Source organism: Canis lupus, chromosome 3 (assembly GCF_011100685.1).
Source record: "Canis lupus familiaris isolate Mischka breed German Shepherd chromosome 3, alternate assembly UU_Cfam_GSD_1.0, whole genome shotgun sequence".
In the NCBI taxonomy this organism is placed as follows: domain Eukaryota; kingdom Metazoa; phylum Chordata; class Mammalia; order Carnivora; family Canidae; genus Canis; species Canis lupus.
In genome coordinates, this window is record NC_049224.1 from 91,771,360 (window position 1) to 91,789,139 (window position 17,780).

Here is a 17,780-nt window from a genome sequence, read left to right on the forward strand (position 1 = left end):
ACTCTTCTGCCCCTTTTCCCATTTTAAACATTTTTGTGATTATAATGGGCCAACCAGTATGATCTTACTTTAAGGTCAACTGATTAGCAACCTTAATTCCATTTGTAACCTTAATGCCTTCTTACCATGTAACATAATGTATTTGTGGTTAGCGGGTATTGGAACATGAGCATTTCTGTGAGGCCATTCATTCTACCCACCACAAGATGGTTTCCAACTGATAGTGCCTTTAGGTGCCTTCTGGAAGCAGACAGGAAGCATCTCCGGAGGAGGCTACATCCATCCTAGGCCTTGGAATTTTTAATCTTTTGAGGGCAGAAGCCAGTAAGTACTGAATTAAGTGCACAAAGAAATAGGCAAGCTGAGCAAGAACCATGAGACAGCAGAAACTACTCGTACACTAGAAGATATTGGAATGATCAGATACTGATTTTTAAAATGGTTGTGCTGAGGGCGCCTGGGTGGCTCATCATTAAGTGTCTGCCTTCTGATCAGGTCATGATCCCAGGGTGCTGGGATCCAGCTCCACATTGAACTCCCTGCTCAGTGAGGAGGAGCCTGCTTCTCCCACTGCATCTCCCACTGCTCATGCTTTCTGTCTCTCTCAAATAAAATCTTTAAAAAAATAAATGGTTGTGCTTACCATATTTTTAAAAAGGACAGACTTCAATATCTACAAGGAATGAGGAGGGAAAAAATGATGTTAAATATTTGAAAAATAACATAGTAAAACATGTACAAATAAAATTATTAAACTAACAAGCCAGCAGATAAACTTCCATCTCTAACCATGAAGAAGTAAGAAGGTTTGGATTTATCTTCAAGTGTAGACAGCTAGGAAACTGGAGTCTATATTTAAAAGAAATTTGTTTCAGCATTGGAAAATAGGACTGTAGTCCCTGAGAAAAATGAAATTAATGATATAGGCCTTACGATCACTCCACCATTTTGCTTGGAGGTCACTTCCAGACTATAGCACAGGCAGGATGAGCCAAAAAGAGCCCAGGGGTCTCACTGACTTGAGAAGACAGAAATCAGCATTCAGAGTATTTTAAGTGGCTAAAATTTGTGGAGGCAGAAAAGAGGTAGCTACACAGAAAAAGAGCTCAAGAAACCAGCACATGTTACCCTTGAATCTTTGAAAAAAAGTTAATGCATATGTAGGATGAACATCCCATAAGGGCTGATAAATAACACTTTTAGGAAAGAATACCAGTGAGCTGTAATCTGAACAATGGCTAGAACTCCCACAGGTCTGAGAGTCATTCAGGTTCCCACCAGCCAGAGTAAGAGCAGTCATGGAATACAAGAGTTATTCATTGGAGATCCATGAAACCTAAACATAGTGGTGGGAAGACTTTAGTGCTTTTGTTCTAAAAACCTTTTTTAAAAAGCCTCAAAATGATCTTCAAGTGTTTTTAACTTTTTGAATAAAGTATGATACTCTTAAAACAAATCCAGCACTCATAGTGTCTGACATCCACATAAAAATTACTAAATGTGCAAAAAAAGCAGGAAAATGTATTTCATTATCAAGAGAAATATCAGTTAGTGGATTAGAAATAATACATAATGAAATTAGCAGATAAGGATGTTAAAAATGCCATTAAAATTTGCTCAGTGTAGTCAAGGACCAAGGGATAACATAAACATAATGAAGAGATAAATGGAGAATGTTAAAAGGAAACAAATCATTCAACAAATGGTGCTGGATCAAATAGATGTCAATATAGAACAAAAGAACATTAACCCTATCACCTCATTCACAAATCAAAATGGACTGTAGGCTTAAATGTAAAACTCAATCTCTAAAACTTTTAAGAGAAAAACGTTTGCAGCCCTATAGCAGCACTAAAAATCTAAAGGGAGATAGCTGATAAACTAATAATGGTGGCAATAAAATAGAATACTAAAAATTCTTGTTTAAGTTTATCTCCCATAAGAATATTATGGGAGATGAGAATGGGAAGAAGGAACATATAATAGATACGACAGAAAACAGGTAACAAGATGGTAGATATAAATCCAGCTATCCCAATAATTACATTAAATGTTAATGGTCCTAACACTTTAATTAAAAAGTAGAGACTTAGAGTCTGGATAAAAATGGAAGATTTAACTGTGTGTTGTCCAGAAGAAACTCAATGTAAGCATAAAGACATAGATTAAAAGAGGTTAGAAAGAGATATAGGGGAAGTTCCAGTGGAAGCGGGTGCGGCGCTGAGTCCGGTGCGGATCTGACAAGATCAAAGCTGCAGGAGAATGGACAGTGAGGTACAGAGAGATGGAAGGATCTTGGATTTGATTGACGATGCTTGGCGAGAAGACAAGCTGCCATATGAGGATGTTGCAATACCACTGAATGAGCTTCCTGAACCTGAACAGGACAACGGTGGCACCACAGAATCTGTTAAAGAACAAGAAATGAAGTGGACTGACTTGGCCTTACAGTATCTCCATGAGAATATTCCCCCTATAGGAAAGTAACACCTGGCTCCTTTTTCCTGTACATATTTTTGAAAAATATACAGATACAAAATGTAAAAAAAAAAAAAAAAGAAAAAGAGATATAGGACAAAAAATGCTAATCATAAGAATGTTGGTGTGGCTGATACAACATGAGATTCCTATTCAAGGAATAGGGCTTTAGTACACGGCAAAGGGGAACATTTTTTAATGATGAGATCAATTCACAAAGGAGACCTAATAAAAAATATATGCATCTAATAACATAGCTTCAAAATACATGAAGAAAAAACTGACTGAACTTAAAAAAAGAAGGATCTATAGAAATGTAGAACACATAAAAAAAATTATAGAAGACTTAACACTATCAATTAACTAGGCCTAACTGACATTTATGGTACAATCTACTCAATAAATGCAGATACATTATTTTCAAGTGTACATGGAATGTTCACCAGCATACATCATATGTTACTTGTAAATAAAATCCCAGTAAATTTAAAATGATTATAATCTTACAGAATATGTTTTATGATCACAGGGATTCAGTCAGATTTAGTAACAGATTTCTGGAAAGTGACCATTTGGAAATTTAACAGTGTATTTATGGCCTATGTGTAAGTGAAGACATCATAAGGGAAATTGCAAACATTTTGAACTGAATGAAAATGGAAAGACAGCACAATTTATGAGATGGAGCTAATGTAGTGAATATAGAGAAACTTACAGTTTAATGTTTTTATTAGAAAGAGGCAATGAGCAAAATCAATGCTATAAGCTTCCATCTGGAAAGCTTAGAGAAAAATAAGTGCAAATGAAAAAAAAAGTAATTAGAAGGAGGAATATAATAAAGGTAGGACAGAAATCAAAATCACAGAAATGGATGGACAATTAAGAAAATCATTGAAACCATAAGTGGTATCTTGATTAGATCAATAAAATTGCTAATTGCTAACATTTTAGCTGGACTGATTGATGAAAAAGGAGAGGAGATACTTAAACCAGTATTGGGAATGAAAGGGGGATATCACTACAGATTCTACAGACATTAAAGGCAAATATGAAAATTTTTTGAACAGCTTTATGCAAATAGTATAATTTAAAAGATATGAATGGCCAAAAGTGACTTAGTTAAGAATTAGATAACCTGAATGTTTTATATTGATTTAAAAACCCAATTCATAATTTAAAACCTTGCCATCAAGAAGACTCCAGGCCTGGTTTATAGTTAATAAATAAATAGTAAAATATGCAAACTCAGAAAATAGAGAATAGCTCACTTCTCACTTTGCTTTTTGAGGCCACCATTACTGTTACCATAAAAAAACAAAATAGAGACATTTCAATAGAAAGGATGCTAACAGTCATTAATCATCAAAGAATTGAAAATTACAACAACTATGAGATACCCATATATTAGAGTGCTAAAGCTAAAATAAAAAAAAGATTGACAGCGTCATGCGTTGATAAGGCTCTGGTGCAACTGGACTTCTTGTATATTACGAGTGGAAATGTAAAAATCTAAAAAAAAAAATGTAAAAGACTACAGCCATTTTGCAAAACAACTCTTTCATTTCTTAAAATTTTAACGACAAGCCAAAACAACTCTACCACTAAACCCAGCGATTACACTCTTACATACTTATTAAGGAGAAGTGATAGCGTATTTATAAAATAAAACTTATACATGCATGTATATATCAGCTTTACTTATAATAGCCACACATCCTAAACAACCCACATGTCCATCAACATGAGAATTGATAAACAGTTTGTCATGTATCCATATAAGGGAATACATCTCCACAATTAAAATGAAAATACTAACCGATACGTGTAACAACATGAATGAATCTCAGACTGTTTGCTGGTAAAAGAAGCGAGATACAAAAGAGTATATGTTTTGTGATTCCATTTAGACACAGCTCTAGAAAAGACAAATCCTTTGACAGCTAAATAAATTTGATTGGCAGTAAGCCTGTTTAGAAAGACTTTATTTCCAGGTGGCATCCCTGGCATTTTCTACCAAATATTCAAGCAAGACATCCTATATTTTTCATTTTTCCCAGGTGTTAAAGAGAAAGAACATTATCATTCATTTTATGAGGGTAGCACAACATTAATATAAGAACCTGATAAGTACAAAAGAAATTTATAGACCAGTTTCATTGGTGACTACATAGATGCAGTAATTTTAAAGAAACTGTCAGGACAAGATACCTCAAAAATACCTCATGATAATGTTGGCTTTTCCTAAAGACGGGAAAAGTTTGGTTTAACATATATTAATTAGATAAAGGAAAAAATGATGCAATTATTGGAATAGATGCAAAATAAATTTGATAAAATTCATCATTTGTTGATAGTAATAAAAAATCTTTTGCAAGCTAGATGTTGAAGGAACTTCCGTAAGGTGATAAGTGGTGTTTATATTTTTTAAGACTTATTCATTTATTTGAGAGCATGCATATATACTTGTGTGCATGTGCAAGTAGGGGAGGGGCAGAGAGAGAGAATCTCCAGCTGACTCACCACTGATCATGGAGCCCAACATGGGGCTGGATCCCATGACCATGATGAGATTATTGCCTGAACTGAAATCAAGAGTCTAGCTTAACCAACTGAGCCATCCAGACGACCCAAGTGCTGTTTATTTTAAAAAGAATATAGCAAACATTGTATTTAATGATGAAATTTTGAATGCCTTCCCATTTAGTTTGGGCATATATAGTTAAAGCTTAAAAATAAAACTGCCAGTTATTTTACCAGCAAAAGATAGATTTATTCAGGAGTAGTAGAAAACTGCCATCCTGGACAAGCAGGCTATGGAAAACCATAGGCAAGTCCCCTAAGCAAGTTTCTTTATAAAAGGAGGGAAGTTGGGTGGGCTCTTGTAAACAAAAAGTCCATTGGTTATGCTATATGTTGGCAAATCGAACTTCAATAAAAACAAATGGAAAAAAAAAGTCCATTGGAACAAACTAGAAGTTCAAAGTATAGTGGTCTTTCATTGGCAGAGTGACAGCCTCTCATTGGCTGAACTGCTGCCCCTTAGGAGGAAAGCCTTTTTTCCTCCTCCTGGGATAGTCAGGTAGTATCCTCATGCAAGGTCCCTGTCTTCCTTTGGGTCTACAACTGACGACTCTTGGTAGGATGTGAGAGCTCCCCCTGCCGGCCTCCCGACTCCAAAAAAGAGATTTCCTTTTATTTTCACAAAGTCAAGGATATCTGCTGTCCTCACTAATTTTCAGCATAATATGGAGATCCTAGCCAAGGCAGTAAGGCAAGAACAGAAAAAAAAGAAAGAAAGCAGTAAGGATTGGAAAGGGAAAAACAGAACCACCATATCTATAGATGATATATTTGTGTATGTAAAGAATATCAAGATAAATTATTAGAGAATTTAGCAATGTTGCTAGATACAGAGTCAATATACAAATTAGTTATGTTTCTGTTAACCTACAAGAAACAATTAAAGATACCATTTACAGTAGCACCAATACTATATACTATGAATAAATCTTAGCAGGATATATGTTAAGACCTTGATCATATCTAGGGAGGAGCTGAGAAGCCCAATAGAACAAACATGTAAGTCCTTGTTTGCTGCCTCTTTTCACACTTAAATCTAGGAAATGTGCAGCATTTAAATTCAGTAGGCTTATATAGGGAGGGGCTTTATGTTTTGTCCAATCTAAAACAGAATAACATCTTAAAATAGTTTTTACAGTATTTTTGGAGCACATTGATAAATAGAATATCTTAGTAATAGAGATTTGGGACTCTTTCAGTCTGTCTTTACCTAATATGAGTCTTATGTAAAAAAATATAGCGTTCTTGAAAGCTCTCTCTGATGATGGTTCATTCACTTTTCTGCCTGAAATTTCCACTCTAGGAACTAGTACTGATTCACTTCACAAAGATTTTTATTAAATACATATTTACCAAGTACCATGATAGTAAGTACCTTATTTTGCCAAAGCTAAGACATCATTAATTTTAAGTTGCATCATTTCATGTTCTGCTAACTGAAAAAATATTGCCACTCTTCGGCTATAACACACCATTGATTTTATTTTTTTTATTTTATATACATATTTTTTAAGATTTTATTTATTTATTCCTGAGAGACACAAAGAGAGAGGGGCAGAGACCCAGGCAGAGGGAGAAGCAGGCTCCATGCAGGGAGCCCGATGCGGGACTCGATCCCGGGACCCCGGGGTCACACCCTGGGCCGAAGGTGGTGATAAACCGCTGAGCCACCCAGGGATCCCCACCATTGATTTTAATATGCATCTTGATTTCAAAGATGTTAAAATGTTTTTTTAAAGCATTTTATGATTTATTAAACATTTCTATAGAAGTATTTCTACTGTTTTACAATTTAGGAACACCACTAAAAAACAAACTACTTTACCTTTAATTTTTCATACCTGTTGTGCTACCTTTTTTTTCTTCCCTCATTTAAGCATTCTTAAATTAGTTCCTCTTTTTGGTTTCCTAGTTATTTTGCCATCCTGGTCATTTTTCTTGGAATGCCTTTCACTTTATCTGTAAGCTGCTTAAAACTGAGTAAGATACAGGCTTCAAAAAGAAGACAGTAAAATATTCAAATCTGTATATCCAGAAGGTAGAACACTTTTGCAAATTCATGATTCTTGTTAACTTGACAAGATTTTCAGTATTTTTTTCCTTAACACAAAGTAGTCCATAGCCATGAACAAATTGTGTTTTAATTTTTATAAGTACGTAGGTTTAAATTTGTACGTCATACTGGTCACAGCAAGATTTTCTCCCCATTGATATTCATTTACTCATTCTTATAATTAGAGTTAAAGATGCTACTTTCTTTTAACGTTTTTTGTTACAAATGTAAACTGGAATGTAATACGTGTCTTTTTTCATTCTTCTCCTCTACAAAGTTATTACCCAAAAAATCAGTCTATAACATTTCAACCTCGGAATATTCTAAATAACAAAGCTATTTACTTGTTTAGTAGTGAATATTTATGTTTGAATATTTTAAATTCTTCACAATCACATTATTTCTGATAGTCATTGTGTGATTGTTTACTGTTTTGTGTATTGCCTAGTTCAGCTTAAATGACCTAAAAGAAAAATGACCCCTCATAGTTAAATTTATAATTCTCTAATTCATTTGGATATATGGTTTTAATTTGATTATTATAAAATTAAACTTTTCCAGTAGGTTATATACTTTTCTCTCTTTTACAACACAGGTTTTGAGAGTATTTTAGAAGGGCTTTATGGACCACGGCTACGAAGAGACCTCAGTTTATTTGAAGGTAATGCTTTTTAAATTGTATTTTAAAATTCTGACTTCCCATCCCATTTAATAAATGAAAGGTGGTGGTTCTGTGCTAACTTTATATTAAACATGAATTTGTGGTCTTGTTTAATTAGTAACTTTTTAACTAAATAAAGTGATCCAAATATTGTTTTTGTTATTACATAATGTTATCGTAACCTTTTAAAATACTTAATACATTGATCAAAAAGGAATGTGAAACTTCTTTTTGACTTAATGGTGAAATTTAATTTTTGTTATAACGTACCCTCATTTATTCTTAAAGAAGTTTTAAAAGGGTTCAATTAAGTAAATATTTCCTGTTGTTCATGAGACAGGCAGCCTGGAAACCTCAGATTGTCACTCTGAGAAATCCTACCATGTGTGCTCAGAGTCTTATATTTATATATAATACTATTTGTTACTTATTAGCCACTTCTTTCAAATGCTATAGCATAAATCCTAGTGGAAGATTTTGATTTGTCATATAATTTCTATGATATCATAGTTTAGTTGTTTTATTGCTTGCTTGGAAATATACAATAGTAGGAGAACGTTTTTGTAGACATCTAAAATTTTATACTCCAGTTTATTTACAGAGTAAGTAATGGTAGTATAAATTTTTACTTTGATTTTGATTGAATTATTTCTGAATCTTGTATCTGGTCAGTTTTATGTCCTAACTCTAGTACCTTCTATTCGACTGTGTACCTTCCATTCTACCAAGACCCCAGGTCTCTAAAGGTCCTTATTCTTCTGCATAAATACATCTTTGAGTTGAGGGAAAGATGATGGGAGTTAAGGGAGTGATGGTGGAGTAGACAAAAGTTTTCTGGCCATTCTTTATTAATATTGAGCAGGATAATTGAGTTATGAATCAGATCTGAAAGTATCTATGCAAGATCATTTGTCCCAACCACCTCTCTTCACTGAGATGAATTGATATCCATGTAGAACATGACTTTAAGAATGGAGACTCCAAAATGTGCTTGTTCTAGGGTTTTATCATTCGTATAGCTAAGATCATTTTTTTATTTCTCTTAACTTTATTCATTTCTCATCTTATCATAATTCAGCACTGAATTAAGTATTTTTACCTGATACATTTTTAGCAATACTGATCAATTGTAGTTCCACCTATTTTTCTGAGCTTAAAAATGAACAGAGGAAAAATATTTTTAAAAAACAAGAATTTAATCTAAGCCTGACATTTCTTCAGACTTCCCTTGCTTAACCTGCTGCCCTCATTCATGTCAGAAGTCAGCATTATATTTGCCTTCTGACAACCCAAATTATAGCTTGTGACTCAGCCTGTTCCCTCACTTTTGTTTATTTATATAGTTGCATATATATGTATATACCTATGTTCCTTCAAAAATTGTTTATTATACAAACAGCAGAATGTTCAAAGGAAATAAATGCTTTGTATTTTGTTTTTAGACTAGCATTTCTTTAGTATACAAGTTGTACATGTTTATTTTAGGAAATTCAAAAATAGAGATAAACCAGAAAGAAAAAATTATCCCTATTCACACGATCCATAAATAATTTTCAAACAATTTTCTATGATGTAAGGTATATGTTTGTGTGTATTCTTTTATTATAGTAGTATATAGTATATGCACACTATGTACAATTTCTTTGCCTTGTTCACTGGTATATCATTTGGGTTTATAAAGTCTAGATCATCTTTCTTAATGGCTGCACAGTATTTCATTGTAGATCTATTTATAATTAATTTACCTAATTTAACAACCCATTGCCATATATGTCATTCCATTTATTTAAGTTCAGATAGGTCTTGTACTTTATGTCCTTTTGAAAAAGTGCTTTTTTTTTTTTTTTGGTGGAGAGAGCTAACAAAATTAGCTAATAAGCTTTGAAACTTGCATATAGACACATATCTGTTCCCTTTTTTCACCCCGAATATTCTTTCTCCAGGTTTCTCAGGTAAATTGTTTCTCCAGATTTCTTAGGTAAATTCTTCCTCCTTTTAGTTCCTTTTTTTGAATTTAAGAAAAGCTTCTAATTAAATTGTAGACTTAAGTATGAGGATATTAATTATAGCAATAAATCTATAGCTATGCAAGGAAGAAGACAGCTCTACATTTTGAAGGAAAATTAAATCAGTGCTATCAAAGTGTAGAACCTCTTGAAAAGGCATGTAGAAACTACCCATTATCTCCAGCTTCTCTCTTATCCTCTTATAAATAAGTGTGCTTTCTTTGTTGTTGTCATTGTTAAAAATGGTTTAATGTTTAGATGCTTGGGACTCTAAGTATAGGTGTTTCTCACTATACAGGACTGTATGCAAGAATCAAATAGATTACCGTATATTTTTAGATAAATCATTGGAAGTCTGAACTCTCGTTAACTGACTTTCCAAAACTCAGAAACTAGTATATTGCTTAGCAAAGGATCCCCGTATAATACTCTAAATTATTTTTTGTTATAAAATTAAATGCATAGTATTTTAATTTTATAATACTTAATTTTGCATAGTATTTTAATTTTATAATACATTAAATAGACTACATTGCATACCTATTACTGTTTTTGTGGAAATTAATATTCTAAATTTCGTACTGCTACCTTAAAAAATCAAGTGTGGCACAGAGCATGTTTTTAAGACTTTTATATCATATACATTAGTGTCTTGAGAGGTATTTTAATTCCTGAATTTGATTCAGAACCACCTCCAGGTTGAATAGTTTGAAGGAAGCTTTTGAGTGGTGCTAATTTTTATTTTGTTGGAAACTAAACAGAGCCCTAGTTTTCTATCTTCTTTGATATGTTTCATGACTTTCTCTCCTTTTGGGAAAAATATAACTATTATTTTTGGGAGGGGGGAGGTCTCCAAAGAAGGTTTGAATGTCATAAATTTCAAACTTTTATGTATGCCCAGAAAAGTTCCTCATACTCTTTGCGTCTCTTCCTCTGTCTTTCCAAAATTTATTTTTCCTCCTGCTACAGAACTTTTAAGCAAATATTCCCTCTTTTTTTCCCCTGCTTTAGCCAGTCCTTTTTCATATCTTATTTGTGACTGGTTTCTTTCACCTGTAGGATCATCTGATACTTGCCATGACTGTAGATTTTTATAAAAATTGGAAAACAAAAAACAAAAAACAAAAAAAAAAAAAATTGGAAAAGAGTGCAGTAGGCCTCTGTAAACTGTTAGATCCAAAGGAAGATTGTATCAGAGTCTGCAAGCTTTAGCATGTGGGCCAGATCCAGCTTGTTTACTGTTTCTGAATGGCCTGTGAGCTAAAAATAATTTTTACATTTTTAAATAGTTGAAAAAAATGAAAAGAAGATTAATATTTTGTGACATATGAAAATTATGTGAAGTTCAAATTTAATTGTCCAGTTAAGAAGGTTTTATTGAAGACAGCCCCTCTCATTTGTTGAGACATTGTCAATGGCTGCTTTCATACTGCAGCAGTAGAGTTGAGTGGTGTAGCAGATAGTATGGCCAGCAAAACCTAAAATACCTACTATCCGGCTGTTAATAGAAAGATTTGCTGACCCCTGAGTGTACCACTGACTGAAATTTAATATTTTTTAACTTAGTATCTTTTTTCAACTGTAAACACTATGGATGGAGACAACAAAACTACTTTTTACATAAGATTTATTAGGTAAAACATTATAAACAATTTTTTATGAGTATGGTTGACATACAATGTTCCATTGGTTTCTGGTGTGCAGCATAGTGATTCAACTTCAGTACATATTATGCTGTGCTCACCACAAGTGTAGCTGTCATCTGTCACCATACAATGCTACTACAATGTCATTAACTATATGCCCTGTGCTGTGCCTTTTTTATTCCTGTGACTTACTCATTCCATAACTGGAAGCCTATTATCTTCCATTTCTCTTTGTCCATTTTGCCCATCCTCTCACCCATTCCCCCTTCCCTCTGGCAACCATCAGTTTATTCTGTGTATTTATAGGTCCAAGTCAGCTTTTAGTTTACTCATTTGATTTTTTTTTTAGATTCCACATAAATGAAATCATTTGATATTTGTCTTTCTCAGTCTGACTTATTTCACTACATTAAACTATACTGTCCATCTATACTGTCACAAATGTCACAGGCTCTCTTTTTTTTTTAGGCTTTGTGATATGTCATTGTGTGTGCATGTGTGTATATCATCTTGCATCTTCTTAATTCATCTGTTGATGAATACTGAGGCACTTCCTGTATCTTGGTTATTGTAAATAAAGCTGCAACACACATAGAGGTGCATGTATCTTTTTGAATTAGTGTTTTTGTTTTCTTTGGTTAAATGCCCAGTAGTGGATTTGTTGGATCATGTGATATTTCTATTTTTAATTTTTTGAGGAACCTCCATACTACTTTTCACACTGGTGTACCAATTTGTCTTCCCACTAACAGCAAGCATACAAGGGTTTCTTTTTCTCTACATGCTCTCCAACTTTTTTTTTTTCCAAATTTTTATTTAGATTCTAGTTAGTTAACATAGAGTGTAATATTAGTTTCAGGTATAGAATTTAGTGATTTATCACTTACATACAATAACCAGTGCTCATCACAAGTGCTCTCCTTAATACCCATCACTTACTTGCCTTTTTGATGTTAGCCATGCTGATAGATATAAAGTGATATCTAATTGTGGTTTTCATTTGCATTTCCCTGATGATGAGTGATATTGAGCATCTTTTCATGTGCCTGTTGGCCATCTGTATTTCTTCTTTGGAAAAATATCTATTTCGGTCCTCTGCTCATTTTTTAGTTGGTTTTTGTGTGTGTGTGTGCGCGGGTTTTTTGTTTTGTTTTTTTGTATTGCGTTGAATAAGTTCTTTATATATTTTGATTGTTAACCTCATATCAGATATATTATTTACAAATATCTTTTCCCATTCAGTAGGTTGCGTTTTTGCTTTGTTGAAGGTTTCCTTTGCTCTGCAGAAGCTTTTTATTTTGATGTAGTCCCAGTCGTTTATTTTTGCTTTTGTTTCCTTTGCCCTAGGGGACATATCTAGAAAAATACTGCTACCACTAATATCAGAGAAATTGCTGCCTATATTCTCTTTTAGGATTTTTGTCACTTAAGGTCTTACATTGAGGCCTATAACCCATTTTAAGTTTATTCATTTGTATGATGTGAGAAAGTGGTCCAGTTTCATCCTTTACGTGTAGCTGCCCAGTTTTCCCAGCATTTATTGAAGAGACTGTCTTTTCCCTATTGTGTATTCTTGCCTCTTTTGTTAGATGAAATATTTTGAATGCTTATTTTGTGTCAGGAACTATAATGAGCAGTGAGGAAGGAAAACTGAATAAGTAGGATCTCTTCTAGAAATTCATGGCCTAGTATTGTCAGGAGTTTTCCAATATCAATTGATTATTTATCTTGAAACCAGAGAATCTAATACTGCTCTATTTTATAGTTTTATAAATTATATTAGCTCTTATCAGTGTGCACACAAAAACTTATCTGATCGTATTCATCATGCTATTTAGCATACCAAGATTAGAGAAACAGGCTAAATATCCAATAATAGGATAGTGATTAAATAAGTTCTGAAACATCGGTTTGATGGACCATGCTTATTTATTAAAAATGATTTAGAGGTATTTGAGCATAGAAAATATTTGTGACAATTAAGCATGTGTGTAATATCCTAATTTTTCAAATAAAAAGCATTTTTCAGAACAGATTAAATTTACAGCAAAAATAGAAAATACAAAGATTTCCCATAGACCCTCTCACCCCCAAGGTTTCTCTTTCATTAGTGTTGTACATTTGTTAAAATTGTTGAGCCAATATTGATATATTTTATTAATTAAAGCCCCCATAGTTTACATTAACTAAGTCTTTGTGTGTTGTACAGTAGTGCATTTTGGCAAATTCACAGTCGTGTGTCCACGTTACAGTATCCTACACGATAATTCACTGCCCCAAAAATCACCTGTATTCCACCTTTAAAGTTCTTCCCTCGTCTCCAACCCATGTCAAACATTACTCTTTTTTGCTATCTTTTTTCTTCTTCATAATGCCATATATTTGAAATCATACTGTATTTTGTTTTTTTCAGACTCACTTTTTTCACTGAATAATATGCATGTAAGATTCCTCTATGTCTTTTCATCATGGATCATTTCTTTTTATTACTGAATAATACTGCCTTGGGTGGATGTACCATAGTTTTCTTATCCATTGACCTACTTGAAAGACATCTGGTTGCTTCGAGTTTTGGTAATTATTAATAAAGCTGCTATAAGCATTTGTGTGCAAGGTTTTGTATAGACCTAACTTCTCAACTCATTTGCCTAAATACCTAGGAGCACTGTTGCTAGATAGTATGGAAAGATTAATTGTATTTGCTCTGCATCCACACCAGCATCTGATGTCATCCATGTTTCAGACTTAAATCATTCTAGTAGGTGTGGAGGGGTAGCTCATCTTAATTCTCTAATGGGATATGATACTGATATCATAAGCTTATTTGCTATCTGTATATCTTCTTGGGTGAGGTGTCTCTTCAGACTGTTTATGGTACTTGGGTAATGATGGTAGATAATGATAGAATCAGAAAATACTTGATCTGTGTTTATTTTCTGGAACAGATTGTAGAGAAACCATCTGAGTTGGAGCATTCTGTTTTGGAAGGTTATTAATTATTGATTTAATTTCTTTAATAGCTAGAGTCTTATTGAGATTATCTATTATTGTGTGAGATTTGGTAGATGTGTCTTTCAAGGAGTTTGTCCATTTCATCTGAAGTTACCATATTCATGGGCAACTAATATGATTCATAATTTTATTATCTTTTTATTAATCATAGAATCAGTAATGATGGCCCATTTTTCATTTCTGAATGAATGATTTTTTTTTTTTTTACTTGAGTAGTATGGGTAGAGGTTTGTTGATTTTATTGATATTTTCAAAGAATTGGATAATGCTAATTTTTTTTTTTAATTTTTTATTGGTGTTCAATTTACTAACATACAGAATAACCCCCAGTGCCCGTCACCCATTCACTCCCACCCCCCGCCCTCCTCCCCTTCCACCACCCCTAGTTCGTTTCCCAGAGTTAGGATAATGCTAATTTTTAAAAAGGCATAGAATATGTTAATCATTACTTCGGAATAATTGGGATTATGGATAGTTTTTATTTTCTTCTTCATAGTTTTTAGTATAGTTAGTATATAGTTTCATAATGAAAAATTATTCTTTAATAACATTGTTCATTGTCTTTCCTCAAGATCAACATAGTTATAACCACTTTTTCATGACCTTCATGAGAAATCTAGTTCATAGCCTCCTTTTTACTTTTCATTGAGCTTTGTCTTCGGAAACTTAAAATTTACTTCTTACGGTTAAAGGGTACTGAAGAGAATAAAAACATTCAAAAGATTTGTGAATATCTAAAAGAAAATGAAAGTAACACCAACTGAACTTGTTAGGTGTTCTGCATATGTTCTTATTTAATTTTTACTACAGCCGTAAGATGCAATCATTATCCTCATTTTAACAGATAAGGAAATTGAACCCCAAAGAAAGTAACTTGCCAAAGGCCACATATAGTATTTGGAAAGCTATCTCAGTACCAAGGCTCTTTAATTTCAAAGTCTGTTAACTTTCTAAGGTAGATAAGGTAAAATGATTGGAACCAGACTTTGTGAATATATATCCATGGTGAAAAGGTTGCTCTTTTGTTAGTCATTTACTATTAGTTTTTGTTATGACATTGCCTTTTATTAATAAGGCTATTTCTGTAAGATATATAATTTCACCCTTTTGAGTTTATACAACTTCATGTATTCAAAATGAGAGACATCTTATTTCAGGAATATCTGATTTATTGTCATATTTTGTTTGAGAAATCTTTGTTAACTCTTATGACATGAAAAGATTAATTTGGAGAAATCTGGCCTAGAGTTGATTTTTCAAATTTTGTTTTCCAATAAATAAAAAAAATATATCTCATCATTTATTTGGACTCAAAACCAAAAGTTTTTGTAGAAAGAGTAGTTATTCAATATTTGTAAGTACAGTAGTTTGTTTTTTTTTTTACCCAGCAAAATTTAATGGCATTTATATAATTGTTGATTATTTGATACCATTTACTTAACTACATAGACATTTATTTTAATTAACATTTCTTTGAAGAACTTCTAAAATAACTGAAATAAATGAGATAAGATCACCATGCCCAATTTTATCTTATAACTGATAATTGTTTTAATTATTCCAAAGTTGTTCCTCAATTCAACATATTTATCACTAAAACTTCATGAAACCTTACAGTGATTTTTCAAAAATACCTCTTCTCCAGGAATACTGCTATTTAAAAAAATTCTAATGCTAGATATCTTTCATATTTTTTATTCATGAAGCCATAATAAAAAACAGTAAAATTTCCTTAATCTATCAGAATTGTTATGCTTAGCATATGAGTCAAGTTTTCACACAGTAATACTGCATAACAAATAGCTCTTAAATCTGTTGCATCCTTATGGATGATGTGATTCACCACTGGCCTTCAGGGATCACTTCTGGTGACTGCAAGTCCCAATCCGAAGGAGTAGTGAGTGTGTTTGGGCAAGTTCTTCTCATGTTGGATGGTGGAAACTCAAGAGAACTGGGGAAACTTGCCATACCTTTTAAAGCCTCAGCTTGGAATATATACTATCACTTTTCCCACATCGGTTCCCACTGATCAGAAAGCTCTGCCTCCCTAGTGAGAGACATGGCACAGTTCCACATTCAAGAGTATGAATGTATTCCTCTGTTATAGTGACAGGTCTTTCTTCAAAGGGTTGAAGAAAATAATAAACCTATATAACTACAATTCTAGGTTTTTAATTGTATAGATTGTTTAAACTTTTTGATTTATCCGGTTGTTTGCAGAAAGTGATCCATTTTCTTAAACTGATGTATTAAAATTATCTGTTTTACGAACTAGCCTTATTAAGTATGTTCGTGATTGTGCAGGATTTAAAAAAATAATGACTGATAATCCTGCTTTGTTAGTAACTAGCCTTTGCATCGTGTTTTGCAGTTTATAAAATATTTTCACATTTTTTCATTTGATCCACAAGTAAGTTAGGTGATGGGATCTTTATTTTATAGATATGGAAATTAAAACAAAAACTCTATAACTTGACAAGGTTACAAGTAAGTTCATTCCAGAAGGAAACTTAAAATCTAATTATCTTTCCATTACCCTATACTGGGTCTCATGCTCCCATTTCCTACCACTTCTAAGTGTAGATAAATATTAGGAATATTTCTGGACCACTGCTAAAGCCAAAGGGAACTATCACTACACTCTTTATACTCCAACAGATTACATTATCTTCTATTCTGACTTGTATATCTCGATTGATACAAGAATTTCTTGGGGGCTGATCCTAACTGGTATTTATTTATTACCATTCCCAAAAGGTAAGCTTATTTTCTATGTAGTTTAACAGAAACCTATATTCGACTTCATTATGTATTTCAAAAGTATGAGCTAGAATTACTGTGTTACCCCAGTGCTTTTCAAATTAGTACCAGTATAATTGCCTCAGATGATAATTGTTTCATATATTGGAGGTTCTATATAGGAATTTATTTGGGAAAGGAAATTGAAAGGAGTTTTACTGTAAGAAATAAGTTTGAAAAATCACTGTACCAAATAGTTAGGATGGCAGTGTTGTTATATCTTCATAAAATTTCTTCATCATAAAATGTTTGTTTTGCACAAACTTTCTAATATATTACAATAGTTGGATTATATGAAACATTCTTGTGAAAAAAATTCATGTTTTGTATTGAATAATATAGCTTGTTTACCTGCCTTTTACTTGAGCTCTTGCAACAACACCATTACACAATGTAATAAAAATCTGATCTGACTTTTTAGCGATGGATTTCTACTTTTTTTTTGGACAACATTCCATTTTCTCAAATCTGTGGACTTTTCTGATGCTTTACTCCCTTTCTCTGTTTTATGTTGCTTTCATGATGTGTAAAATTTATTTTTCCCC

The 17,780-nt window shown here is 32.8% G+C and overlaps 2 protein-coding genes across 12 annotated transcripts in view; both read left to right on the top strand.

Moving 5' to 3' along the window:
* Positions 1-17,780, top strand: part of LCORL (ligand dependent nuclear receptor corepressor like) — a 150,050-nt gene that overhangs the window by 35,542 nt on the left and 96,728 nt on the right. For 10 of the 11 annotated variants that reach the window (XR_005357408.1, XM_038533600.1, XM_038533597.1 and 7 more), the window contains exon 2: positions 7,707-7,772. The exons of the other annotated variant lie outside the window; for it this stretch is intronic. Coding sequence is in view for 7 of the 10 variants with exons in the window: in XM_038533597.1 (XP_038389525.1) it covers positions 7,707-7,772 (66 nt within the window). In the remaining 3 variants the exon portion in view is untranslated. The remainder of the gene's footprint in view (positions 1-7,706; positions 7,773-17,780) is intronic. 11 annotated transcript variants of the gene reach the window in all.
* On the top strand, positions 2,176-2,526 carry LOC102156563 (anaphase-promoting complex subunit 13-like). Its single transcript, XM_038533611.1, has one exon. The coding sequence runs from the start codon at positions 2,263-2,265 to the stop codon at positions 2,485-2,487; it is 225 nt and encodes a 74-aa protein (XP_038389539.1). The 5' UTR covers positions 2,176-2,262; the 3' UTR covers positions 2,488-2,526.

Coding starts and splice junctions, on each gene's coding strand:
- LOC102156563 (XM_038533611.1), top strand. CDS start 2,263: ATGGACAGTGAGGTACAGAGAGATGGAAGGATCTTGGATTTGATTGAC.